This window comes from Equus asinus, chromosome 4 (genome assembly GCF_041296235.1).
Source record: "Equus asinus isolate D_3611 breed Donkey chromosome 4, EquAss-T2T_v2, whole genome shotgun sequence".
Lineage (NCBI taxonomy): Eukaryota > Metazoa > Chordata > Mammalia > Perissodactyla > Equidae > Equus > Equus asinus.
Genome location: NC_091793.1, coordinates 134,358,678 through 134,386,505, shown reverse-complemented (window position 1 = coordinate 134,386,505; position 27,828 = coordinate 134,358,678). Strand labels below are relative to the sequence as shown.

The window sequence follows — 27,828 nt, the reverse complement described above, 5'->3', positions numbered from 1 at the left end:
GGTCTAATTTAGGGTTAGAGAATGTTCATGCTTGAAACTGGAATAATGAGACATCACATAACCTTTCATCTAAAATATCCCCAAAATGTACCTCTTCTGTTGTTAAAGCTCTATGAGGATGAATTATAAAAAGTCTTACCAGTAAAAGTATTTTGAGTGTCAACTAGGTGTAAAGACCTACAGGGAATTAATGAATAAAATGTGCCACAAACTCAAAGAAATTTTTCTGGTGACTAAAGATTCTTATTATCTAGGAAACTGCCTCCAATTGCTACCCAATTCCTTTGCTCAGTTTATAGCTTAAATCTATTTACTTTTTGTTCTGTTATCAGTAGAGATGAAAACTAGTTTATGATAATCTGAGGAAGAGAACAAATCTGATTGCATCTCTGGGTAGCCAACTCCTCCTTTTTAGATGAGTTGTGTGAACCTGACTCTAGTATAGGATCTGATGATGGAGCCAGTGGAAGCTCAGATATTATTTCCTTGCCATGCAGATTAATACTGGCCTTGTGCTGTGTCAGTGAATATGCATCTGGAGCAGAGACAATAGGGAGGCGGAGGAGTGAGGAAAAGGTGGACTATCTGTCGTCAGAGTGATACGGGTCTGTGGCCTGGTCTTATGAGCCAGGAAGAGTTGAGGGACACCTGCAGACAGTGCTTGAGATACTTTCCATTGCCATCTGCTTTTGACCACTTTGCAATGGAAGGTTTAGGTCTGACTCCTGCTATGGCTGTGTAGCCTGTGCCTTTCCATGGGGTAACATTCATACAAACAACATAGAGCGATGACAAGTACATTTGCGATTATTCACATACACCAGTATGGCTGGTGTATCTATTATTAGGCTTCTTTCATGCTAAATTTTTCATTATTATGACATTTCAGTTTGGCATTTTTAGATTTCATCGCTGTCCCTTTTCATCTGTTATATTTCAGTGACTCAGATATCCCACATCAGAACTGTGTTAGACATGAGGGAGAAGAAAAACAAAGGAAACAGACACAGTCGCTGTCCTCAAGGGTCTCACAGACTAGGACAGAGAGGAAAGCTCAGCCCAGAGAGGGAACTAGCCCAGCTAGCCAAGAGACTTCTTTACTCCTTTGTTAATAACACGCAAAGCAGAACCCTGCCTCAGGAAGGTGAAGATTCCGTTGACCCTCTAAGGTAGCAGGCAAGGCTCTGAAAGTTTTCTGAGATGCTCAGGTGATGCTGGCTCATTGTGTTCCCAGGGCTGTGTTTAGATCCTCAGATTGAAAGAGTTCACCTTATTATCTCCCCTTAGAGAACAGAATTGTAATTTAGAGATCAGCAAGTGGGGGAGGATAGCCATCTGCTACGTAGAAAGGGCCAAAGAGGTTTCTGTGAATTGAATTAGGATCCCCCTCCCCCACTAGTACTGCATGGTGATTAAAAGAGCTGGGGTCTATGGGCTCACAGAAGGAACTGTTTTAAATGGGAGTCTATGCAGGCCTGTCTGTTGGCAGTTAACCTCCTGGTAAATAAGTTGCCATTGCTTTGATTTATTGTTATCCTTTTTATCTCAACTCCTTTGCAGAAATGCCATTGGAAGTTCTAAGATTTTGTTCAGCTGCTCCGTATCTGGGGATACCTTTTTTTAAGAAAGATGAGATTGTAAGGCAGGATATAAAACCTCATGTAGGTCGTTTGGATCTCTTGAGTTGTTTATGTCCATTTGTTTTTAGACAGACTTTGCAGAAGTTAAATCTGTGTATAAATTTATGTGACTGAATGTGTCAATTCAGGTATAAGTTAACATCTGTCACAAATGTTCGTCCAAATATGCCGTGGTGACTGAAAACATATTTCTGTAGGCAATATAATTCAAGGTATGCCATTATAATTTTAATTTTTCAGTGGTAAGTCAGGTCACGCTCCCCTTTTCTTTCCTTTTAACCCCAATTACCAACAAATCAACTAAGGGGTTGAGCTGAGGAAGGAGAGGAAGACGAAGAGCAAGAAGGACTCATGTACTTAAGCACTCAGAAAGTTTTAGCTTTGATTCATTTTTGGTTGAAACACAGTATAAGTGTTATGTTTAGTTTCCCCTGCTCTGAAATAGCACTGTTAATTTTTTCATTTGGTGAATTTTCACACAAGTGCTAATCACACGTTTCTATAAATTATATTAATTTAACTTATTTCCCTAAATGTTGTTCTGCAGTGTGTAGCACGGATGTTCTCAGATTCTTGGCTGTGTAAGCTTATTGCAGTTGGAAGCGGAACAGAAACATCTGAAAGGCGTTATTTGCATTACGGATGCTGGAGCATCTGATCTCACCTCTTGCTCTGGTTCCTAAATCACTACTGTTCTTTCCCTTTGCATTTAATCTGTGTGTCCTGTCCCCTCCATCTTTGGCATTTTCCCAGGGTTGGTTTTTGGAGAAAGCACTGTCATCAAACAAGTGGAAATTAAAGGGATAGTGAATTTAGATACTCGTGTGGTGTTGACTAGTTTAGCTTACAGGAGGGTGACCACTTCCAATTGAAAAGACAGAGGAGGTTGGTGTGGGCTATAATGTGCCCTGTCTTGTCCCTAAAAAGGAGTACGCATATTTATGAACACTAACTGGTTTTTCTCTCTTTTCAGAGTATGATTTCATCCATTGTAAATAGCACATATTATGCCAACGTGTCAGCAACCAAGTGCCAGGAGTTTGGGCGATGGTATAAGAAGTACAAGAAGATTAAAGGTAAATGGACTTGTTTGTTTTTAAAGCCTATTTTCAGTTTCTTAGATCAATGAGTTGTTGATTCTTTGGAATTTATGTTAATTTGAGTTATAATTTTTAATAAAGTTGTGTATAATTTTTGCAAAGGTAAGATTCTTATTATTTCCATCAAGAGATCCAGATTGGCTCCCTTAAAGCAAAGGTGGTATCAGAACTAAAAGTAAAATTCATAGCCTAATATATGAAGTTTATAGTTTTCACAAGAGATGGCTGTGAAGGCCAAGATTTTTGGAAATATCTTGAAATGGTTTATTTTAGATAGGCTTGTCTATCTATCTATTTATTTATTTATTTTTGAGGAAGATTAGCCCTGAGCTAACTGCTGCCAATCCTCCTTTCACTGAGGAAGACTGGCCCTGAGCTAACATCCGTGTCCATCTTCCTCTACTCTACATGTGGGACGCCTACCACAGCATGGCTTGCCAAGCGGTGCCATGTCTGCACCCAGGATCCGAACCGGCGAACCCCGGCTGCTGAAGCAGAACATGCGCACTTAACTGCCGCACCACCGGGCCAGCCCGGGCTTGTCTATTTAAAAAGCTCAATCAATAAACCATATATTAATGGAAATTTAAAAGCAGTCATTGTAGGTTAACTCAGCATTTACAGTTTAAGTACCAATTAACAAGTGGAATGACTGTTTTGGTATCAGGAAATCTTTGGTCAGAAATGGAGTTTTGATGTGTTTGTTTGCAGACAATTCCAGAGCAGTGGTTGAACCAAAGTGAGCCTGCTGTCAGGTGGGACTTGTGTTCAAGTCTTTGTCTTCCATTAACTGGCTGTATGAGCTTGAAAAAATTATTTGACTTCATCAAAACTAGATCTCCTCATTGGAAAATTGGAAATAAGAAAAGTGTCTAAATCACTGGCTAGCTGTGAGGACTAAATAAGTCAATATTGGCACAAAGTAACCTCTTAATAAACACTCCTATGATTCATAATAATAAATAGTAGTGGTAGTAGTACCAGCAGTAGTGTATTAAATATGGAGTTGCGTCTGGTCCTGAAAATACAGTTCTCTTATATAATAAATGCATGCTATTTAGACCATCCGGCCCTCTAAACGTATCAGTGATATTTTGCCTTTGCAAATTTGTCAATGTTGGAAACATTCTTTTGTTCTCACCCCAATGCAAATGCTGTTCAATTAAAATGCTACTAGTCCCTGAGGGAATTTGGGATATTTCTTGCACCATAATAGGTTGATGTTCTAGGGTCCTTCCAGTCCATATTTTGCATGATTATGACATCATCCATCATGCTTTATTATAGGTATTCATAGCCTTGCTGACAGTTCACTGCCCCCATCTGAGGTTCAAATGACAGTTTATGGTGGGTAGGTAAAGGTAGAGGATGAATTTGTTTTACTCTCTGCAGGTTTCCTCTGGGGAGACAGAGTGTTGAAGAAATGCTAGTTGGCTGTTGAGTATTTCAGAGCTTGTTTACAAGGTTACTTTTTGAGGAAACGAGCTTTACATGTATTCACAGCACATTTCTGATTACAAAGGAACGAGAGCATTTTATGCTAAATATACCAGTTGTAAGGAAAGTCAAGATGTTGAACTATCCAGGAGAAATTAAGTGCACTGAAAAATGAATTAAGATACATTTCTTTTCAGTGTATTCTAAAATTCTTAGGGCCCTTTAGATTCTGGTTTGAGCACTTGCTTTAGGATATTATTAATATTAATTATTGTACAGGATAAGATGAAGAACTCCTCATTATAAGACATAATGGTGTAGTTCAGAAGAGTTTCTTTTCTCTAATCGTTGCTTCCAAGAAATTTTTTTTTTTTAAATAAAATTGTTAAAATGCTTGAACATATCCTCTTTGGCTAAAAATCAAAAGAATTACGCAGCTTCAAGGTCATTTCTTAGATCCCATTTACTTTCTGTTATAAGAGAAAGGAAGAGAGCGTCCTCTTTTAATAGGCTGAAGTATAATTCCACATTCAGAAAGACTGGAAACCCTTCACTCTAGTGTTTTCAGAATTGCCACTACAGAATCCGTGCGTGTGTGTGTGTATCTGTTCACACGCATGTTAATAATTATATCTTCTACTTTTCTCCTTTCTTTCTTAGAGATGCAATTCTTCAAGTTCTATTTTTTTTTCCGCGATAGTAAATGCACAGTTAAATCTTTAAGTGCTGTAAAAGCAGACTGAGACCTTGATTTCAATCAGGAGGTCAAGGATCCACACCTGAAGAGGCTGCCAGACACTGTGTACACATGCTATTCAAAGAGATGGAGCTAGTCATCGCTGTTGAAAAGTGTATGTGTGCGTGTGTGTGTGTCAGTAGGAGGAGAAAAGGGAAGGTTAAGGTATGTGTGAAGTAAACACAAGCTGCCGTAAAACAGTTCAAGTGGTGTTGATTCATCAACCAAGGGAGTGGGAGGAAAAACAAAGAATTCCTGACAGGTATAATGGTGCACAGAAAATAAACACCCAGAGAAGTGCGTTTCATTAACTTTCGACCCTCGGAGAAAAGGAAGTATTGGACCTACACAGGCACATTTCCTTTGATAGGAGCTTCATGCTATGAATAGATGTCGCTGTGGGAGTTCCTGTCTGTCGGAATCCATTTCTCATGAGAAGGGAATGATTTTGTTTGTAAAATTCCTGTTTTGTCTATCCATTTTCAAAATGAGAAAAAGAAGTGATGAATTTCAAATCTGGAAATTAGTAGCAGCAAAACCAGAATTCTACCTTAGGATCTTCCTGAGAGCCCAGCAGTCAGAGCTGCATGGCCGTCCTTACCTCCCTCCACCTCCTCCTGCCCCGCCTCCACCCCAAAGTCTCCAATTTACGGGTACCATGGCTGGTATTCAGGATGGAAGACAATCTCAAGCTAACTGACTGATGTCCCAAACTAAATGCAGCCTGCATTGTTAAATATGTTTCCTATTATCTGCTAATGTCTGTTTTAATAAAACAGTGGGAACTAAATGGTTGCTTCTTAATCAAAACCATGATTTCCTAAACATAAGCTATGTGATTCTGTTACAAATTGCCACATATAGATCTCCTAGGTCAAATTTTTTTTTCTCTTCTCATAGAAATAAATAAACAGTAAAATAATTATATACTCTGAAAGATCAAAGTAAATATGTCTAAAACCTGGCAAAAATAAAAGTCTACTGGGAGATTTAAAAAAAAGATCAGATTGCAAATTCTATAGTTAATGCTTAAATAAATATGAGAAAAATGAACAATCAATAATTTGATATCATTTAAAACAGATGTAAAAACTATATACAAATGGAATTGTCTACGTTTTGAAATAAACATTTTAATGTAGATTTTTTGAATTTGTTGTTAGGATAGCTAAACTATTTACACTTATTCTTTAAAAAGTCCTAAGTTGGTTTGGCTTAGCATGTTAACTTTTTTCCCCTGGTGATCACAGGAAAGCACAGTCTGTTTACCTTTTTCCTTTAATTTCAAAGACAATCATGGTTGACGCACACATATCTGAGTGAACATTAGTGTTAATTCAGGATAGATGGGGAGACAGAGGTTGGATAGCAGGTTAAAACCTGAGCCTGCTCCCCAGGAGCTCTGATATGGAAGGAAATGGAGTGGTGGCTGGGGTAGGTTGGTTTCTTCAGCATTTTTCATTGCTGTTCATCTCATACCGTAATTGCTTCTGGCCTAGATTTTACAATGTAGAGCTCCTAAGCTCCCAAGTATAAAAAGCGGACGTTTTGTGTAAAAACGAAAGAAAGAAGTGACCATATTAAAAGTTGTTTAATGTGTATGAGTTTTAATGTTGGACACAAGGATAATCCCAACAGACCTAGAAACGTTCGTGCTATTGCAAAATTATTTTCAAGAATTCTTGGGATTATGTGGGACTTACCCCATCACTTTTTCTTTCATAAATTCTGCACATCTTAATAAGACACTTATTTTTTTAACCTAACTCTTCTTTTGTATTAACTCTATTTAGACTTAAACTTGCCCCATCATTTTTATGAAACTAAGTGGCAATTATGTATGCAATAGCACTAGAAATTATACTCTTACTTCAATCTACTTCTACAGGGGATCTTAAAAGAATAAGAAAGAGCCTTAACAAGGAAGGGCTCATATATTTTAAATATTTCCTAATTGAAAATTAATAAGTTAAAAGAAAATGACTTTATATCTGAAGTGTCTTTCATCTGGCACCAAAAGCAAAAAACTATCCTCTCTGGTCAGGTCAATCTCAAGTATTTAATATGTCACATGAATTAAAGGGTCATTGAAAGTTTATACAAATACTAATGAATATCATAAAGTTATTTGTGTCATAAAGTAATACCACTAGAATGAATGGACCTAAGCAAACCCCACATTTTGGCCAGAAAGCAAAATGATCCTCATCACTTTCCTTTTCTCAATCATTGCTCAAAAACCCTCTGATTGCTAGTCGTCTTAATTTTATTTGTTTATTTGAGTTTATTTTGCAAAATATTAAAAAGCTGGGAGAAATAAGAATTTTAAAAACCAGTGTTACTTCCCCAAGCCTGGTTTATTCTAGTAATCAGTATTTTATCTGACCCTGTCTGATCTAGTCTTGCAAGATCAAACGTCCGGGCCAGCAAGCAGACAGTAAACAAAGCCCGTGAAGAGTTTCAGTAAACACAAAGATTAGATGTTGAATGAAAATTAAACTCCTTGAACTAGTCCTCTGTACCAAAGTGGTTAAGTGGGTTGTGATTAAAAGAAATAAGTAATTATGATCATTATAGCTGAAATGATATAATGTTACCACATTTAAAGCACCTCTTGTACCCAAAATTGATTGTGTCATTTACAAAGTGGTGCCTCGGAGTTGAATAGAGAGAGAGATCAATGTTTCCCGACCTGGGCCCATCAGGCGGCCCTTGCGTAGCTGTGGTGCTATCGGTGGTCGGGACAACGCTTTCATCAACTGCCGGCACTGCTGCCTCTGCTGTTGTTTAACTCTGAGGAGGTAAGAGGAGGTTACTTTTGTCTACCTTGTCCTTCCGAGTCATGAAAGACGTTTGCTTTCAGCCTTGGAGCTGAATGAAGGTGCTTGGCGAGGAAGTTTGCCCTCTGCCTGTATTGTACCTTGCTTAAAGTAATACCAGCCTCAAATTCTTGAACTTGATGTAAATATTGGATTCATGGAAATAGAAACATTACTTCCACAACCAACCACTTTCCATCTTACTGGTTTTCCAACATTTGGGAGAGCTTTGTGCGTTTTCACGGTGACTGTCACTGATGTGTGTGCATTCATTGACCACCTTACTCGACCTGGCCTTCCCATCAGAAGCTTATTGGTGCTGTCGGCAACTGGAAGAATGGTGCGTGGGGAGTGAGCAATGCCTTGGACCCTAAACTCAGACATGGGCTCATTCCTTACTTGGATCTTAAGAAGCTCATTCTGGCTGTACTGGTAGCTGCTCCTTTAGCCTGAATGTGTTTATTCATAAATGTTTAAAGAAGGAAAAACAATCATTTGTCAACAATGTGGTTTGTAAATTAAAAGAAACAAACTTGCTATCTGCTTGTATTTATACGATTTATAAGCCATTTTAAATGCTTGTTAAAAAAGAATGGAAAAGGAAAAAGGATCTGCTTTCCTAACTCCTTCTTTTCCTCTGCCTCCATCCATCACATTTACTTATTATTTGAAAGAAGTGTAAGACACAGTTCCTGGTTCCAAAAAGCCTATGCTCTGTATGAAATAATTAATAATATAACATATATTTTGTCATTCAAATATAAATTTGAGCATCTACTTTTTATATCTGGCAGGATTCTAGGTGGGAGCCATTATATAGTCCCTCTTTGTGAGAAAATTACAGTCACAATTAAATAACTAATTGTAATTCAATAAATGTTTAGTCAATGCCTCTGTTACAGGCCATATTCAGTGCTAGAAGCAGCGAGAGACATCCAGACACACGTAAGATGTGGTTCCCACCTCTAGTTGTGTTGCCCTCAACCTAGCGAGGGAGGCAGCCCTGTAAGTATATTTGGGAAATATATAGCAGTGGCATAAACTATTGCAGTGGTAGCACAGAGAAAGATCCGTAAGTTCTACCTGTTGAGTGTCAGGTTTGCAGGGAGTAATTTGAGAAGACGTAGCACATGAGTTATGCCTTAAGGAGAAGTAGAGTTTTGCAAGGAGAAAAAGAAAAAGAACATTTCAGGCAACTGCAAGTTCATGGGTATAGATGGAGAGGTGCAGAAGAGCAGGATGTGTTTAGAAAATTGTGAGTGGTTGTCCAGTATGTCTAAATGCTGTGCATTTATTGTGGTACAATAATAGAACAGATGCCCCGATCTCTACAATTTCTGATTGGTGAAAAGCATGGCTAGGTGTGGAGTTGATGGTGGCACCAAACATTGGTGAATGAGCAGAAATATTTTGGACCTGGCTGTGGGGAGCGTTTGTGTTATAACAATGAAAAATAACATTGGGAAGGGAGTGACCACACCTTAGGGAACTCTGAAAGGCCAGTTGAGGCATTTTGAGAATCATTGAAGGTTTTTCAGCAAAGGAGTGAAATCATGAAAATGGTGGTTTAAAAAAAAATCCTCTAGAACCCATCTAAAACTGTGTATGGATGTGAGTGTGTGCAAGGCAGGAGAGGAGGCAGCTGGGAGGAAAAGGGGCAGTGCGTATACCCTGGAGGAAGTAGGCAAAATAGAATCTAGTGCATTAATATATGGAGGTGAAGACAGTGAGGGAGGTGGGGCCTTGGCTTTTGGTGGCAGCAGCGAGAAAGAGAAGTGATCAATGCAATACGGGTGTGGGAAAGAGAGAAATCAAAGTAGAATCCAAGCTTAAGTGACTCTTGGTGATTTTGACAGAAACAGGACAATATAAATTGAGAGGAATTTGCTGATACTTCAGTGAGAGTTGGTGAACTAGGTAGAACTATCCATTGGGCCATTCACAATGTGGAGCCAGCTTACCAATAGACAGAACTGGAGAAGAGATTTTGCAGCCAAGTTTTTGGACATGAGAGTTAAAATGACACCAAAGGAGTTTTCTCTAAACGAGAGAGAGTGAGAACAGGCGGGGATTGGAAACTTTGAGAGGAAAAGGGCCATGGGTTGAGAAGGTGTGATTAGGAAGAAAGGGAGGTTTCATGGCAGCCAAGGGAAGATGGGTTATTAGTGGAGAAATGTTATCAAGGGTGCCAGGAGGAGGCAAAGGAGAGGAGGTAATTGGAGGCTCTTAGCTTTGGAACAAAGGGGACTGTAACGACATTGGAGGGAGCTATTTCCCTGTAATGTGAGAACAAAGGGAACCTATATGCATCCAGGAAGGCAAAGAGGATGGCAGATACAGACTTAGTGAGGAAAAGATCTAAAAGCAGCATTAGGGTTAAGTGTAACACACTCTCCCCACCCACCTCCTAATACTCAGGACAAAGAGGATGGAGCCAGTGGAGGTCAAAGGCTCTGAAGAGGAAGAGGGGTGATAAGCAAGAGCTTGCAAACTAGGAAGGGATGAGATCTAAGGCACAGAGGATGCTTTGCCTTTGAAAGAAGTTGAAATAGTTATGTCTTCTTCAGAACCTGGAGGAAAGGAAAGGAGATGGATAAGGAGACAAGTTTTAGAGATGAGGTGTGTGATAAGGAATGAGGGAGCTCATGCTATGTGGTGGCAGTGGGGGTAGGTGGGGGTGTTGTGATTATCTAGCTGTGAAGGAGAGCATGGTTGGGATGGGGGCTTGGTGAGGAGAACACCTGAAAAAGGTTCTGGACCAACCATGTTTGGGAAAATCATGGAGAAGTAGGCGGTTGAACTGAGGTGACATAGCTAAGGATTTGTAGTGGTTCAGGTCTCTTTAATTCTTAGCATTTCCTTACAGTGTGCTTTAGATTTCCTATAGTTTCAGATTTCCATTTTCCTTCCCAGAACCAAAATTAAAAACTCAAAAACAAAGATAGATCTGGTGGTGGCTGATGAAGGATCTACAAGAGTTGCAAAAAGAGAACATACATTTTGTATGTACACCAGGAAATGTCCAGCTTATTTAAAGTCTGGTATGATTGTGGTGACATTCTCTTATTTGGGGGAAACCAGCAGGTTAAAATCAGAGAATTCTCTTGGTTTCTTGATCAATGAAATAAAAATTATTATTTGTTTTTCCTCAGATGATTTACAGTGTTATAAGCTAGAAAGTACTTAAGTTTGTCAGGGGCTTGAAGCTCTTAAGTAGAGCACTGTGTAAGCACTCTAACATGACAGTTGAGTACTATAACATGAGCACCAACAAGACACTTGCCAATAGGAGACAGTAGTTTACGTATTTGCCTGACTGATGGAAGGCCTTCATTTTACCCTTTGTAAGAATTTGAGATTATCTGACCTTGGAGTCCTGAACTCCTCAGGGAATGGCCATGGATCTAGAAAGATCTGGGGTACAAGTTAGGCTATGAGTTCTACCATCGGGGCTTTCAAGTTGTCACCTGAGTTCCGTGTTCCATAGTAATTTTGATTCTTGAATCATCTTCCTACTAGGCCAGAAGGTCCTTGAAAGCACGTCTGGGGCCCTCATCCATTTTGTGCCCTCCTCAGAGCCCTGTGCGCATAGGACCTTGAGTGTTGTAGATGCTTAGTAAATATTAATAGCATTGAACTTAACCTAGATGAACTTGTTTGAACATAGGCACTTACAACAGTTTTATTTTTGCACATATTATATTGCAACTAATTTTATATGCCGATGTCTCAATTGAGAGAAAAAAGAAAACAGAAAATCTCCGCTTGTTTAATTCATATTACAAATGTCCTTAGCAAATTAGTAATCAGTTAGAATCATTCTCTTCTTCTATTAATTAGTTATTGAGCTAAAGATTAGCAATAGCTAGTCAATTCCACTGAAAGAGACAGTAGCACCTTTATTAAGTAGAAATTAGGAACCATTTATGTAGCCTAAGAAAAGCATGTCTTTGAGATTTTTCCAGCTAGTTTGTTGAGTATTTTCCTTTAAAAAAGGCCTAAGATGTTTAAGTCCCATAAAATCAGAGAGAATTGCCAGTGGAAAAGAATGAATTATGGGTTGTTTCCTTAACTTTTCTTCAATAGGTTAATTAATTAATTAATACACATTGATTGCCAACTGGCAAAGGTAGAATGTTCTCAAACAGTAATGTTAAATTTCTGAAATGTGATTTTTTTTCTATCGTGAGCTGAATTCACCTCTGAAATTATAACTTTAGATTAAAATAAAGAATAAAACTAGAGATATTATTAGATATAAGTAGCTTTCACCTATACAGAAAGTTATGGAATACTTGAAATGATCAGTGATGTCAAGTCTGATAAAGCGTTGTTGGAAACCAGAAGGGACCATAGCGTTCAGATGCCTAGGTGGAGACTGCAGTAGGGTAAAGGTGGATAACGCTCACTTTTTCCATGGAACATAACAGGTCCTATGAGCTTTTATTGTCAAAATGCAGAGGTGTCGAGATTCAAGTTGCTTTATGGTAAATATATATGTTTTTATGGATCTTAATATGATGGAAAAAGGAAGTTGATAATAAGGGGAAAATACACCTAAGAAACTCAGTACTATGGTATTATCACGATGCCGGCTGGTCCACTGAGCTTACGGGGCTGGAAGCGTTTTCCTTCCAAGCCTTGTTTTATTAGGAGTTAACAGGTTGGCTCGAATATCTTGCTCTAGGCAGAGACTTTGCAAGCAAGTTCTCAACGCAGAGACAGATTCTCTTTAACAAATTGAAAGAAAAAAATCTTTAGGTTTCATAGTCCTAAAAGACTTAGCTTTTCTTTTTTTTCCTTTTGCCCTTCAGCCCTTTCAGGCTGCTAATATTTTCTTTAATTATATTTAGTGAACTCTTCTGGTAATAGTTTTTTTTTCCAATGGTGTGGGATTTATATCTGATATATATGGAATATTAGCTTTAGCTCTTGAAATCATCTGTCTGTGTTTGTGTTAACAGAAAGTGGTTTTTATATAACAAATTGACTTTGTACCTACAGTTATTGACTAGGAGAGAATAAGTCAGAAGTATTTTCAGTGATTGGGCATATTTAATATCGGCAGATGGGATGCTGTCCTGGTTTGTCGAGGAAATTCGTGTTATGTTTACATTTTTAAAAATTTAACTTAGTGAAAGACTTTGGGTCGACAGTAAGGTTTTTAATGTTAATGTATAGTGTTAATGAATAGCCCAGATCAGAGGGAGGAGTCAAAATAATTACCAGGTTGAACCATATGAAACTGCTGTTTTTGTAGGTCAAAATTGTTGTATATCACAATCATATATGTTCAATCATATATAGTCAATCATATATGAATTTGTTGTGATTGCCCAAGATTGTCAGGTTATTACCATGTTATGTGAATGTGCATACCCCACTTATTTCTTGTTGGTTGCCTGTTTCAAAGAAACTCTTCATATTTACAGAGTTTATAAAAAGTACTTGCAAAAGCTCTCACTTGTGTGATTCACGTCTTTCATCAGTCAGGTGGGAATCCATGCTAATGACGTTCATTTTGGGACAAAGCTTTTTCGGACACAAGAAAAATACAAGAATGGGGGGATTCATTAAAATAAATATAATGAGTGTGAGGTTGTTTTACAGATACCCAGAGTGAATTGCTAGCAAATGGCAAAATAGGAATTAAAAGGATGTATGTTTTATCATCAAATAGAAATGCATTTTAAAGCATAGGCAGATGTTCAGGCCCATCTATGTGTACCAAACAGTTAAATAGTCTGAAGCAAATCTGTAGGTGGAGTTTTTTGAAGCCAATATTATTCAGTACTGTATCTCTAGGGCCTGGCATCCTTCCTGGCACATAATAGTTGATTAATAAATATTCAAAGTAATTTAAAGACGTAAACAAACAAATGTAAATAATCCTGTTTTACTGATTAGCTAATCCAATTGTTGAAGAATCCATGATTTCATCAATTTTTAGAGCTGACCAGCTTTTTCGGTCTGTCACCTCAGGAAGCTTTGCAGGGCATGTAGTGGAGGCATCAGCTTGAGCCCTCGCCATTCAGATAACTCATCTCTCCATCACGTTGCCCCTGCATGGACATGCCTCATGCGTGCGTGCACACACCCCCAAATAGAAAGCAGGACTTCTCTGTAGGAAGGTTGATTAGTCCTGACTCAAACCCTAAAATTAGTAGTAACTACCTGCCCCGGATTGGGCAGTGTAGCATAAGCAGTGGAACAAAGGCTGTAAGATCCTGAAGATATAGGTTTGAATTCTGATTCTTCCTTTAATAGGTTTGTGACATTATTTTTCTGAGCTTCAGCTTCTTCTTCAGTAAAGTGGGCATAATAATATCTATTCATACAATTGTTGTGGGAATTAAATGACAGTGATGTGTACAGGGTGTAGTCCACTGCCCCAGCTACTATATCACTAGTCGGGTTGATGTTACCTGTGATGCCAACACGTTTTAAAAGAGGTATATTACCAATACAGACATGAAAATTTCTGTACTTATAATAAAGATGTTTTTCTCTAAAGGGAATCCATTAGAAAGTACTTGTGAAACATTCAGGCCCTGAGAACTTGACTTTGATCTATGCAGAGAAAGAGGAAAAATCCTGGTTTTTACCAGCTATGTGGTTTGTTTATTATGCATGTGAGGTTAGAGCCAGCAGCCCTAATCGTTTTGAATATTCCTAAATATTTATCTACATTTGGACATCAGTTTGACCTTGAACTAGTTATCTGCCTTCTCTGATATTAAACAGGGTCATTGTGTTTAAAATTGGGCTCCAGGCTTTTGGGGCTAGCTAGGGGTAGGGAAGCAAGGAAGTTGTTGGGGGAGATTTGGAAAGCCAGGGCAATGAGATGCTCGAGCATATCTTTTCTGTATCTCAAAGATTCGGGTACGTATTAGAAATTGTCTATTTGATTGACGGTTTTTCTGCTGAGAGTGCCAAAGGCAGGCCTATGTGTTACCTTTCTAGGACCACTTCCAGAGAACTTTCTGAGGCTGACGGACTCACAGAGAAATTCTGCCATCCTTTTCTTTCTCTTTTTATTTGGCTTATATTCTTCTATCCAAGGTTTCCAGGAGAGGTTCTGGGGAATACTAGAGTGTTATCTTATTAAGGAATCCATTAGCACTCATTCATGCTAATCTGTTTACATTGCATAAGCATTTTAAAGGTTTAAGGAAAAATCCATAGGCCAGAAATTCCAGAAATTTCTCAGGGCAAAGCCTTTTACCCATTGCTTTGCTTTCCACTCATTATAACTATGGACAAACCCCAGGGGTTATTTCACAAAAGCAACTGTGTTAAGGTTTGCATTGAAACACTAGATTTAGAGTTCTGGAAAAATGATCAATCTTTTCAAGTGGTATTGATAGATAAACTCGCAAGAGCAAGACTAGAACTACTGCTGTTGCCGCTGCACATGTAAACTACTGTTATTGTGAACACGTCAACTACTGTTATTGCTCCAATGGGGAGTTTCCTAATGAGGGATGCCGTAGGAAAGTCTTAAATTCTTGCCAAAGAGTCAAAAAGCAGAAGCAAGTATTCTGAGAAAGGAAATCCTTTTGAAAATCCTAGCAGCAATACTCTTTAAGATGCTATTGGGTAAGTAACCTGGAAGGTTGCCTTAAAACCAGTTTGTAGGCAATCCCAAGATCACCCAGTTAGTCAGAACTCAGACCGTAAAAATCCCATGTGTTCTTTCTGCCTCTCCTGTGCCATCTTGCTCTGATTGCCAGGTATCTGTGCCAATCAGACGCTTCTCCTTTTGCTCATAAATCTTCCTCAGAAAGTATACTTTGGGGCACTTAGTCACAGGAGTATATTTTGAGCACTGAAATTTTACTGAGTTTACTTTCCATATCGTCTATAGCAAATAGCCATAATAACAGTAATGAAATCTAACTGAGGGAAGCACTAAAATGAAGAGGAAAAATTATTGGTGTTTGTTGTTTTAAGTTAGGACATGCCTCCTCATTCCCTGGAAAAAAGAAGCAAGCTATTAAACATCTCCTTTTTTAAAATACTGTAGGATACTTTCCTTCTTTTGGTTGATGTAAAAGTAAAGTATACACTTAAAGAAAGCATATTTTATTCGTTAAGGATTTTTTTCACTTTTTATTCATAATAATTTTTGAAACTTAAAACTGAATTTGTGTAGCATTCTTGTGAATTTAATTGCAAGAGTTATGAGATTATGTCATTTTATTTCCCAAATATTCTTCTGCCTTCTAATTTGAAGGTCAGAATATGAACTAGTAAGCCTTATTTGGAAAAACTGAATAACAGCATATTCCTGCATAGACCAGGAGGCATGCAATTCTATATTGATAATGAATTCTTTTAAACTACACAGATTTATTTTAAAAAGTGATATGATATAACGTGGCATAGTTAATTGAACCAAAAGAAAAGAGTGTCATTCCTTAGATGACCTTTGGGAAATAGCAGACATTGATCTGAATGTCCTAATAAGAAATTTTGAAATGGGAGCCTAATCTGTTAATCATAATTATATAGATATTTTCTGAAATTTACAGTAGCACTTTCACAAAGATCTTCGCATAGATACTGAACATCTAAATTTTACTGTTAGAATTCTGAGATAATAATATTTTCCCTATGGCAAGACTGAGGTCCAGGGAGTCTCCAACTTGCTCAAGGAAGCCCCACAGCTAATAAGAGGCAGAACGTCAATTTGAATGCAGTCATGGGTCAACTTAACAAAGAGGACAAATTCTGAGAAATGCGTCATTAGGTGATTTTGTCATCATGCAAACATCATAGCGTGCACTTACACAAACCTAGGTGGGGTCTCCTACTACACACCTGTGCTCTATGGTACTAATCTTATGGCACCACCATTATATATGTGATCCATCGTTGACTGAAACGTTGTTATGCGGCACATGACTGTACAGCTTTCTAATACCAGGTCCAATCAATGCTTCTTCGATATAACATGTTCATCAACAAAAACTAAAGATGTATCGTAGAGAAAATTTTAAAAAATGCTTAGGTACATTTATAATATACATTATAATATACATTCATAGGAAGATTGAATCCTTAATGTTGTTAGGCATAAGAGAGAAAAAAACAGAATAGAACAGTTCTAAGTGTCTGGAACATTCTCAAAAGACATCAACATAAAGCAAAGACAGTATAGAACAGTGATAAACTTCAGCATAAAGAATCACCCCGCAGCTATAAATACCTGGTGTAATCTCAAAAGACAATAAATAAAAGCAAGATGATATAGACAATTCTAAAACGTTAGTGTACCTAAGACTCATTGGAATTTTAGTGTACATAGGAACTCTTAAGAGATTCTGATTTGGAGAAATTTGTCTTTCTAACAGTCTTCCAGGTGATATGGATATTGATGGTCCAAGGACCATACTTTGAGTATTTCTGACATAAACACAGACCTGAAGTGTACCGTGTATGTCCAGCCATCTCTATCTGTACCCGTGCACACACGCACACAGACAAGGTGAATATGATAGCAATGGTAAATACTGCACAGTGCCAGGGACTGTTGACATATAATAACTCATTTAATCTGTGCAATAATCCTTCATGGAGCGCGTAATTATTGGCCCACATTAAATATATGAGGAAACTAAGGCACCGGGAAGGGAAGTAACCTACCCAAGGTCACACATCTACCACGTGACAGAGCTGAGATTGAAACGCCAGCAGTCTGGCTTAGAAATCTCTCCTTGCAACAAGTATACTGTACGTCTTTCCCAACAGTTGAAAAGCTATTTACCCAAATTGCAGTAAAGAAATGACAATACAAAAACTAGGCACCAGATAGGAATATAAGACAAGATTTATATATATATATTTGGGTATTGAAAATGTTCTTGCAACCACCTAATATATGTATCTCAAGAATTTGCGATTATTAAAATAAATACTTGACTTTCTGAATGTGGTAAAATTGCTTGAGATAAAATGAGATTTTTGAACCAAGTATCTTTTCATTGTAATCCAGATAAATCCCTGGGAAGGAATGTAGCCTTCCCATCTGTGAAGAGCCCACCACAGCCACCGGTCATGGGCATTGAATAGCTAATGGTCCTGGGGTGCTCTTGGTTAGAACATCAGCTCTCTGAACTTGGGGAGGCTTCAGGGGCCTCTGGAATTCTAACACAGGCCTGCAAAGGCCTCTCCTACTTTGGAGTTAAATGGAATCCCAGAAGCTCAGAAGCTGGTTAGATAATGGTTTTCCATTCCTTGCCGTTTTTTTCACGGAGGCTGGTACATTGTGATGCATTCTGATGTTATTATTATAAGACTGGCAGGAGAAAAAATGAAAAAGTTTTTCAAATTTGGTGAAATCCATTCAAACCATTACTGAAACCATACCCTGCCTTGGTCAGTGGAGGTGCAGCCTGTTGATGAGCATTTGATTTTTTCTTTTTTAAAGGTTGGCACCTGAGCTAACATCTGTTGCCAATCTTCCTTTTTCCTTTTCCTTTTTCTTCTTCTCCCCAAAGCCCCCCAGTACATAGTTGTATATTCTAGTTGTGAGTGCCTCTGGTTGTGTTGTGTGGGACACTGCCTCAGCGTGGCCTGATGAGCGGTGTAGTGTCCACGCCCAGGATCCGAACCGGTGAAATCCCGGGCCGCTGAAGCAGAGTGCGGGAACTGAACCACTCAGCCATGTGGCTGGCCCCAAGCATTTGATTTTTAAGCATTCTTAAAGTCAGGATGAGGATTTTTTTTTTCTTCCTTCATTCTTGGGAGTAGATAACTTGGCTTTTACTGGTAGAGATGTCAGGGACTGAAAAACATTAACAAAGATTTTTTGCTTGACCAAACTTAAGTCAGGCTCCTGAACCTTCTCCTAGGCCCATCTATTCACTTACTTGTAAAATCCAGTTTTAGCAAGAACCCTGCTAAGTCAGTTTAACCAGACCCCCAGTCTCAATATCTGATCACCCTCGATATCTGATCGGGTTCCTCATCTTCCACCTCCCCCAGGTGATGTCTGAGTGCCCTGGTCTGTCTTCAGCAAAGAATCCTGTTAGGTCGGTTTAGCCAGAATCCCCCTAGCTCCTGATGTTTCCTCTTAGTAATTTTCCACCCAGTGTCCGCCCTGCTCCTTGGCTATAAATTCCCACTTGCCTGTGCTGTATTCAGAGTTGAGCCCCGTCTCTCTCCCCCACTATAAAACCCCATTGCAATGGCCCTTATACCTATTGTGAAGGTCCTGGATAAGGTCTGCCTTACTTCCTTTAACAAGTGTTGTTGAATATTTTTTTTTCTTTAACAACATAAGGAGTGTCTGTAGTCTCATAGGCAAAATTTTGAGATTGGCAGCCCATGGGCAGGATCTGTTTTGCAGAAATGTTTTGTTTGGTGTTTATTGTGTTTTGAAAATGGAATTAGTTGCCAACACTTAAAACTTATGAGCTATCATGTAATAATCCAGATTTTTCATTTTCTTGAAAAAAAAATGTGAAGAAATATAGTACGAGAAACACAAAAACTAGTTGCTTCCTTAGGACTGGGCAGGCTTTCCCTCACCCCCAGCACCTCTGCGGCAGCTTCTCTGCCTGGATGTGTGGGCATTTGTACCTGCAGTGCCTTCACTGGGGTTTACTAAGGAGTTGGAGCTTCCTGGTGTCACCACGTGTCTCTAAGTGTACCTCCACAGTCACTGTTCTTAACGCTATGAATTTATAAGGATCTAGGAACTCATAAGAAAAGGGAGAATTCTTATGTATAATCGTAAAGGAATATTGGCTGGCATTATTCGGATTCTTACTCTACCATCTCATATAGGTTTCACGGAGCTCTGACATTTGTGCTTAATTGTGTGCATGATTACAACTAGATCTGTGAATGGAGTGTATTTTTTATTAATGACATGATTTAGATATATCTCAAGAAAGTAAATCACTCAAATGTAATTAAATCACTAAAAAATGAAAATACTGAAATTTTGGAAAATTAGCTTTATGGCCAAAGAATGCATGCTGTAAGAGGATGATTCTATGTTTTTTAAAGTAGAAAAAAATAGATAAAACTTTTGCTTCTTGAGTACCTGAAAACGTAATTTAATCTTTGAGTTTGTCTTTATTTTGGCTGAATTAAAAAGCGAATAAAGAAACAAAAGTGAACCAAGTGTCCACCTGAGACCAAATATTTCTGCCTATAAAACATGGCTTGACTCTGGAAACAGTCCATGGTCATTTTACTTCTTCTTGCAATAAGGAAATTATAATAGTAATTCCTGTTCTGTGGAAACTGTTAGATTACCTTATTTGAAGGCTCTTAACCATTTGCTTGGTTTGATTTCAAGATTGTGTACCTTAAAGTTTAACTAATACAATGACTGAAAAATGTTTGCATTTAGAAGATGAGATTAAATTTGTTCACCTTGAACCTTATGAAGGAAAGGTGAATACACACTAAATGAATTACATTGAAAGGATTAAGCTAGAAATTGAACCCCTTAAAGAAATTTGAGGTAAACTTTTGACTTATTTGGGGGTTCATAGGAAAGTTAAGCAATCATTCAGCTTTTTAAAAAGCAGGAAAAAGTACTGTATATGTCTGAACTTAAGGTGATCCCAAGAAATAGGTGTTTACCTATTTTCCCAATGATAAGTTTTACATGTATAAAACCTTTAGACATATAGATAAAATGGTCAAATATCTGCTTAGATTTTTAATATATTTACTTCCATGTATGTATTTTAAAATTTCACAAATTATTAATTTAGAAATATGACTTTTCCCCACCCTTACAGTTCACTGATTGATTTTGTTCAAATTCTTCACGTGTGATTTGGCACTGGTATCTTTGTCATTACTAAATCCTCTGTTTTGAGTCATTTCACCCAGTTTTCCAGCACACATCATGTCTCCTAAATTTTTTTGAGACTCGGTACTTTTTTTTCTTATTGAAGTATAGTTGCCATACAATATTGTATTAGTTTCATTTACACATCACAATGATTTGATGTTTATATACATTACAAAATGATCACCCTGATAAGACTAGTAGCCGTCTGTCACATTCAAAGTTCGTACAGTATTGTTGACTGTATTCCCTATGCTTTATGTTACATCCCCATGACTTATTGATTTTATGGCTGGAAGTTTGTACTTCTTAATCCCCTTCACCTATTTCGTCTTTCCCCCAGCATCTCCCCTCTGGAGACTACCAATTAGTTCTCTGTATCTATCAGTCTGTTTCTCTTTTGTTTTGTTTGATTGTTTGTTTTGATTTTTTACATTCCACTTATAAGTGAAATCATATGATAATCTTCTTTCTTTGTCTTTACTTATTTCACTTAGCATAATGTGCTTTAGATTCATTCCTGTTGCAAATGGCAGGAGTTCATTCTTTTTTATGGCTGAGTAATATTTCATTGTGTATATCTACCGCATCTTCTTTATCCATTCATCTACCAGTGGACACTTTAGGTTGACTTCATATCTTGGCTGTTGTATATAATACTGCAATAAACATAGGGATGCATGTGTCTTTTCAAATTACTGTTTTAGTTTTCTTCAGATAAATACCCAGAAGTGGAATTGCTGGATCATATGATAGTTCTGTTTTTGAGGAACCCCTATACTGTTTTCCATAGTGTTTGCACCAATTTACATTCCCACCAACAGTGCATGAGAGTTGCCTTTTCTCCACATCCTCACCAACACCAACACTTGTTATTTGTTATCTTTTTGATAATAGCCATTCTGACAGGTGTGAGATGGTACTTCATTGTGGTTTTGATTTGCATTTCCCTGATGATTAGTGATGCTGAGCATCTTTTCATGTGTCTCCTGGCCATCTCTTTGTCTTCTTTGGAAAGAAGTCTGTTCAGGTCCTCTGCCCATTTTAAATTGGGTTGTTCGTTTTTTTGATATTGAGTTGTATGAGTTCTGTATATATTTTGGATATTAACCCCTTATCAGATGTATTATTTGCAAATATATTTTCCCTTTAAGTAGGTTGCCTTTTTTTTTTAGTGGATTTTGTTTTTTTTCTGTGCAAAAGCCTGATTTCAACTATACTGCAAAGCTATAGTAGTTAAAACAGTATGGTATGGGCACAAAAACAGATGCATAGATCAGTGGGACAGAATAGGAAGCCCAGAAATAAACCCACACATATATGGTCAATTAATCTATGAAAAAGGAGGCAAAAATACACAATGGAAAAAGAGCAGTCTCTTTAATAAGTGGTATTGGGAAAACTGGACAAGTTCATGCAAAACAATGAAATTGGAGCACTTTCTCAGACCATATACAAAAATCAACTCAAAATGGATTAAAGACTTAAATATAAGACCTGAAACTATAAAACACCTAGAAGAGAACCATAGGTAGTAACGTCTTGGACATCGGTCTTAGCAATACTTTTTTGGATACGTCTCCTCAGGCAAGGGCAACAAAAACAAAAATACACAAATGAGACAGTACTTTTTTGATTCAAATATGGTTCTGTCAATGTAAAGTATATGCAAAACTACAAACACTATTTCCATAATGGGGAGCAATTATTTTAAAATTTGTCCTATGGATGAGTTCTTTTGATCTCCAGCACGTAACCTCCCAAAGTAGTGCTCTTTAAAGTTATCTTAATAAGGTTTTGCATAATCATATCGAACATTTACAATTGTAAGAAATAATTACTAAATTTGTTTGGAACTTTTGTTTTAAAAAACAGATTTTTTTAGATTATCTCTATAAGTATTTAAAACCAGTAATGATGGAAGTTGTTTCAGCCTAATGTGTTTTCTCCAAACAAGCCTTTGTTTTATACAGTAAAGTAATACAAAGATTTAGGTGAAGATTTGACTATGAAGTGACTCCTTCTTTCCTGAGAAATATTCTTGGGGGAAGAAAAAAATCTGCCTCATGTTTGAACATATAGGATATTCACTTTCTTTTTCCTCTCCCTTTCAGGGTTATTCCTTCAATCTTTGCTAGAATGCAATGGAATGTAATAAAGTAGATAACCTGGAGAGGGAGAGCATCTTATTTAATGGGAGGTCAAGGCAAATGTTACTGATTTTGTGAGCTTTTTTCTTATCCTGGTGTATATTACGATCATTAAAATATCCATTTCTTAAAGAAATGTTCTTATAAAGAAGAAAGCAAGTGAGTAGGTAAAAGGATATACTATGTGGTAGACATTTTCTATGAATGTTTCCATAGTTGTATAATAGTATTTATGTGAGGTTTTCATTAGCAGGTAGCAGTTAATTTGGCAGGAGATGTTGTCCTTGTCATTTCCTGATAACCGTGAACTACACCATTAACCACAAACTACAGAAAATGAGAACAGCTGGTGTTTTTATAGCAGAGGGTGATGAGGGAGATGATAGAGATTGGGAATATCAGAGGATTTAGAGTTTGTAATGGTTAGTGGTTTCTGTCTTGGCTATTCAATAAAATGCCTACTTTTAGGAATTTAAGAAGACTGAAGTGGCAAATAATTTTTGCTTTCATATCACCTATGAAAGAATCTATTATTGTAATATTTTACAAGATCATTTTATACTGAGGCTTCCAGCTAGGTGTGAAAAAATGTCTATGTCATTAATATACAAAAACCATGATAATTCAGTACTACATATATTAGCAACGAATTATACCAATAAAAATGAATTATCATTTTTATCTCTTAACAGTGGAAAGAGTGGAACGAGAAAACCTTTCAGACTATTGTGTTCTGGGCCAGCGTCCAATGCATTTACCAAATATGAACCAGCTGGCATCCCTGGGGAAAACCAACGAACAGTCTCCTCACAGCCAAATCCACCACAGTACTCCAATCCGAAACCAAGTGCCCGCGTTACAGCCCATCATGAGCCCTGGTCTTCTTTCTCCCCAGCTTAGTCCACAACTTGTCAGGCAGCAAATAGCTATGGCCCATCTGATAAACCAACAGATTGCTGTTAGCCGGCTCCTGGCTCACCAGCATCCTCAAGCCATCAACCAGCAGTTCCTGAACCATCCGCCCATTCCCAGAGCAGTTAAGCCGGAGCCAACCAACTCTTCTGTGGAAGTCTCTCCAGATATCTACCAGCAAGTCAGAGACGAGCTGAAGAGGGCCAGCGTATCCCAAGCTGTCTTTGCAAGAGTAGCATTCAACCGCACACAGGTACAATTAGCGTTAAGCCTGATAATTGGTGGTTAAGAATAATACTAGGGACAGGATTGTGACACATATTAAATCCTTTTTATCTCTTAAGAAATTTTTATGGATCTCAGAGCACATAGAATTAGATTACTTAATAATCCTTAGTTCATGAAATACTATCACCATTGATCCATGCTTGACCATAATTAATTAATTGAAAACCCACCACCCAACTCAAGACCCAAAATGTAACCAGTGACTTGGCTCTGTCCATGTGCTCCTCTCCTCTCTCATCTTCTCGATCTGCCTTACCCTAGATGTAACTTTGATCTTGAATTTTGTGGTTATCATTGCCTTGTTTTTTAAAAATTAGTTCTAAAACTATTTATTCATGCCCAATCTATTATTTACCTTGTTTTTGAACTTTATAAAAAGAGTATCATTATATGTCATAATTTCAATAATTTTTTATATGCTCTTGAAAATATACATTATATTTAAGATATTGATAAAGTGGTAATAGATAGTTTACTTATACAGTCCTGTGCCGCGTAAAGACGTATGGTCAACGACGTTATGGTCAACAGCAAACCACGCATACAGTGGTGGTCCCTTAGGATTAGTACCTGTAGCCTAGTTGTGTAGTAGGCTATACAATCTAGGTTTGTGTATATACACTCTGATGCTAGCACAACGACAGAATCTCCTAGTGACACATTTCTTAGAATGTATCCCCATTGTTAAGCAATGCATGGCTGTATCTTTATTTTTGTAGGGGAATTATATGCCAATATAATATTAAAGATAAAAGAATAAATTATTTATGTATGTCTTATTTTATTGAGGGCTGCTTATAAGTAAGACATTCTTTTCCACCAGTGGTTCTTAAACTTTAGCTGCATCAGAATCATCTGGAACACTGTTAAAACACAGATGGCTGAGCTTCATTCCAGAAGTTCTGATTCAGTAGGTCTGACGTGGTGCCCAGAAATTGGTACTTCTAACAAGGTCCTGGGTGATGCTGATGCTGCTAGTCTGGGGGCCATACTTTGGGAACCATTAATCTAGCCTGTATATGAGTAACAAAAAAGTAAAAGTGCTAATCTCAACAAGCTAACAACCTAGTAGTGAAAAAAATGTACCTAGATAACTAAAGGTGTGAAGTAAGATGAATAGTGTAGGAGAGTGTAAGCAATTGTTGTAGTGGCTGTTCCTGAGGAGTCGGGGCTAAGGAATACTTACAGTAGAATGAATATGGTGAGTATTTAGGAAGACAGTGAGTTTAAGTTCAGCCACCCTACTATGTGCAAGTCAGGAAGCTAAGCTCTGTGCGGGTGCAAAGATGAAAACGATCGTGGGCCAGCACATATGTAAACAACTGACTTGACTATTAGGTTGCTGGATAAATAAAATTTAACAGGCAAAGATGGAGAAGAAGGGTATTTTTGGCTAAAAGAATTCATGAGACAAGTGTTGAGTTAGAAAAATGCAGGAATAGCTGGTAGTTGACAGTAAAGCTAGATAATGAAACTTAGGGAGAGAAAAAGATCAAAAAAGTCTTAGGGACACTCTAAGAACTTTAAACTTTATTTAATAGGCGCTGGAAACCACTGAAGGTTTCATGTGGGAATATGCTTTGACCCAATAATCAGAATTGGATCTTAGGAATATTTTTTCCCCCCTCATGATAGAAAGAAGATAGGAATATCATTTAGAAGGCTGCCGTAAATGTCCAGCTGAAATGTGTAGTAATTCTGAAGTAGGCTGGTGGCAGTGGAGTAGAGGGTACAGAGTCAAGAAGCATCGTGGAAGTAAAGTTGATGGAAGGTGCAACCAGCTGAATGGGCAGGGAGGAAGGGAGTAAAGATAATGCCTGTGACTGAGCATAAAGCTGCGATTATTCAGAGACTCACGGAGGATGCTGAAAGAAATGGTTGGAGTCAGGTTTAGTGATTATTCTGGATTGGGCTGTCTTGACTTTGAAGTGCTGGCAGATTTCTTAAGTGAAGATGTGCAGCACTCATTGGAAACAGGAGTTTGGTGCTAAGAAGAGTTGTCAAGGCTAGAGAAAGAAATTAGAAGTTTATTCACAGAGCCTGAGATTTAAAGATTTGGGGGATGATGGGGAGAAACCGTCACCACTGCTCCCACCAGGAAAAGAGACAGAAGAAATTTCAGGGAGATGGGGGCACGTGGAGATAGAAGAATAAGGAGATAGTAGTAAGGCCGTGGAGGACAGGGGCAGACTTGAGACTTGTCCATGTGTAGAAAGCGAAGACGTCTGGGAGGGAGACGCTCGAAACCATACCGTGAAATTTGGCAATTGGTTGGGAGAGATCTTTGGCAAACTTAGAGTATAATTTCATTAGAGTGGTGAACACAGGAGCCAGAATTTAGGAGTTAAGGAGTGATTAACTGGTGAGAATATAGAAGCAGGCGCTGCACATTACTCTTTCCAAAATTTGGTGTTGAAAGGGAGGCCAGAAATGGGTTGACTGTTTGAATGTGATAGCAAGTCAATTCACGATAGAAGGATTTGTGAGGTAGTTGGGGCCTCAGCTGAAGTTAAGCTAGTGATGGAACCAACCACTGTGGTTTGGGAACAGGCTTCAGCAGCGCTGGAACTGCAGGAGTGGGAGCAGGGAAGAAACACAGTGGGATTGTTTGAGGTTTGGTGCTGACAGATTAGGTATGGCAGGAGACCAAGAGGGGTGAAGTCTCTTGCTCCCTTGACTCTTAGCTAATTTATACATTCTATTATTGACAGAGTCTGTTTACATCATTTGAAAATGAGTTTGGAGGTTCACAGAGGTCTGCACGTGTTCTAGACATCACTCCACTGCTTTTCTCATGTGACTCAAAGTACTCAGGCAGTATTTGTGTGCCCACTTTATCTGGACTGGGGTTATGAAACGCTCTGGTCCTTTTGAGCAAGTCCATTCCATACTATTGGAAAATGCAAAGTGGAAGGATGCATCTTTTAGTCTGTATTTTGCCGTGCTGTGTGTGTGTGTTCTTTCATCTATCATTCATGTGCATGAATAGGCATTTCATGGCTAGCCAACATTTTATTGCCTGGTTATATATATAGCTCCATTGGCTAAGAATAAAATTGAAAGCATGGTTGTATTACTTTGGATTTTAGAATCAAATACAGAATATATTTTATCCAAATAGCGTGACACATGAGAGAAGACTCACAATGAGGCTAGACAAAAGACAGACCGTGTTGGTGTGAGGGAACGCTCTGCCAAGGCTCTAGACTCCTGGAGGTCTGTCTTCTCCTGCACAATTCTTTTGTCTATTTTTATGGATTAATGACTTTTCTTTGGCATTGCCATCTTTCAAGTGCCAAGTTATAAAACGTCTAATTGAAGCATGGAACACGTTTTATTATTTTCCTCCTGCCATTAAATTTGTAAGATGGCTACACCCAGAAAGAAACATTCACTTTCAATCAACATGAGCTTGAGTTCGTGGGCCAGCCTTGAGGATATCAAATGGAAACTGCATAGGAATGTATGAGTATTTCCTTTTAAAATTCTGCTTTTAATTTGGGAAAGCTTTTCATCCCTCTGGGATCATAACCTGTTGTGTATAAAGCCCAGCCTAATCAAGGTAGATGGTATTGACAGAATGACATAGTTTGAACTTAAGCCGGAGGTCAGCAGGCAGATTGTTTTTGCTGTATATACTGTAGTCACTAACAGCAAGGCTGGACAGCTGGGTTTCACCAGCAGCATTGTTAAATGGAAAATGTGGTGTACTATGCCCCATGAAACCAACCATGGATTTTCCAAATGTTGAGGCTTTTTTGAGTGGAATCAGACGTTTATGGGTTATATAATAATTTGCCAGCTATAATAAACAAATATAAATTAACTTTATGGATAATAACATAAATGCATGTTAATCTTTGGATAGAAAACAATCTCAACTTTTTTTTTTTCCTCAAAGCAAATAGAATTAGAACCATTCTCTTTTT

The 27,828-nt window shown here is 38.0% G+C and overlaps 1 protein-coding gene across 9 annotated transcripts in view; it reads left to right on the top strand.

The window, feature by feature from the left end:
• SATB2 (SATB homeobox 2) overlaps positions 1-27,828 on the top strand; it is a 196,416-nt gene that overhangs the window by 100,814 nt on the left and 67,774 nt on the right. For all 9 annotated transcript variants that reach the window (XM_070508306.1, XM_070508300.1, XM_070508301.1 and 6 more), the window contains 2 exons: positions 2,614-2,716; positions 23,392-23,864. In XM_070508306.1, coding sequence (XP_070364407.1) covers positions 2,614-2,716; positions 23,392-23,864 — 576 coding nt within the window. The remainder of the gene's footprint in view (positions 1-2,613; positions 2,717-23,391; positions 23,865-27,828) is intronic.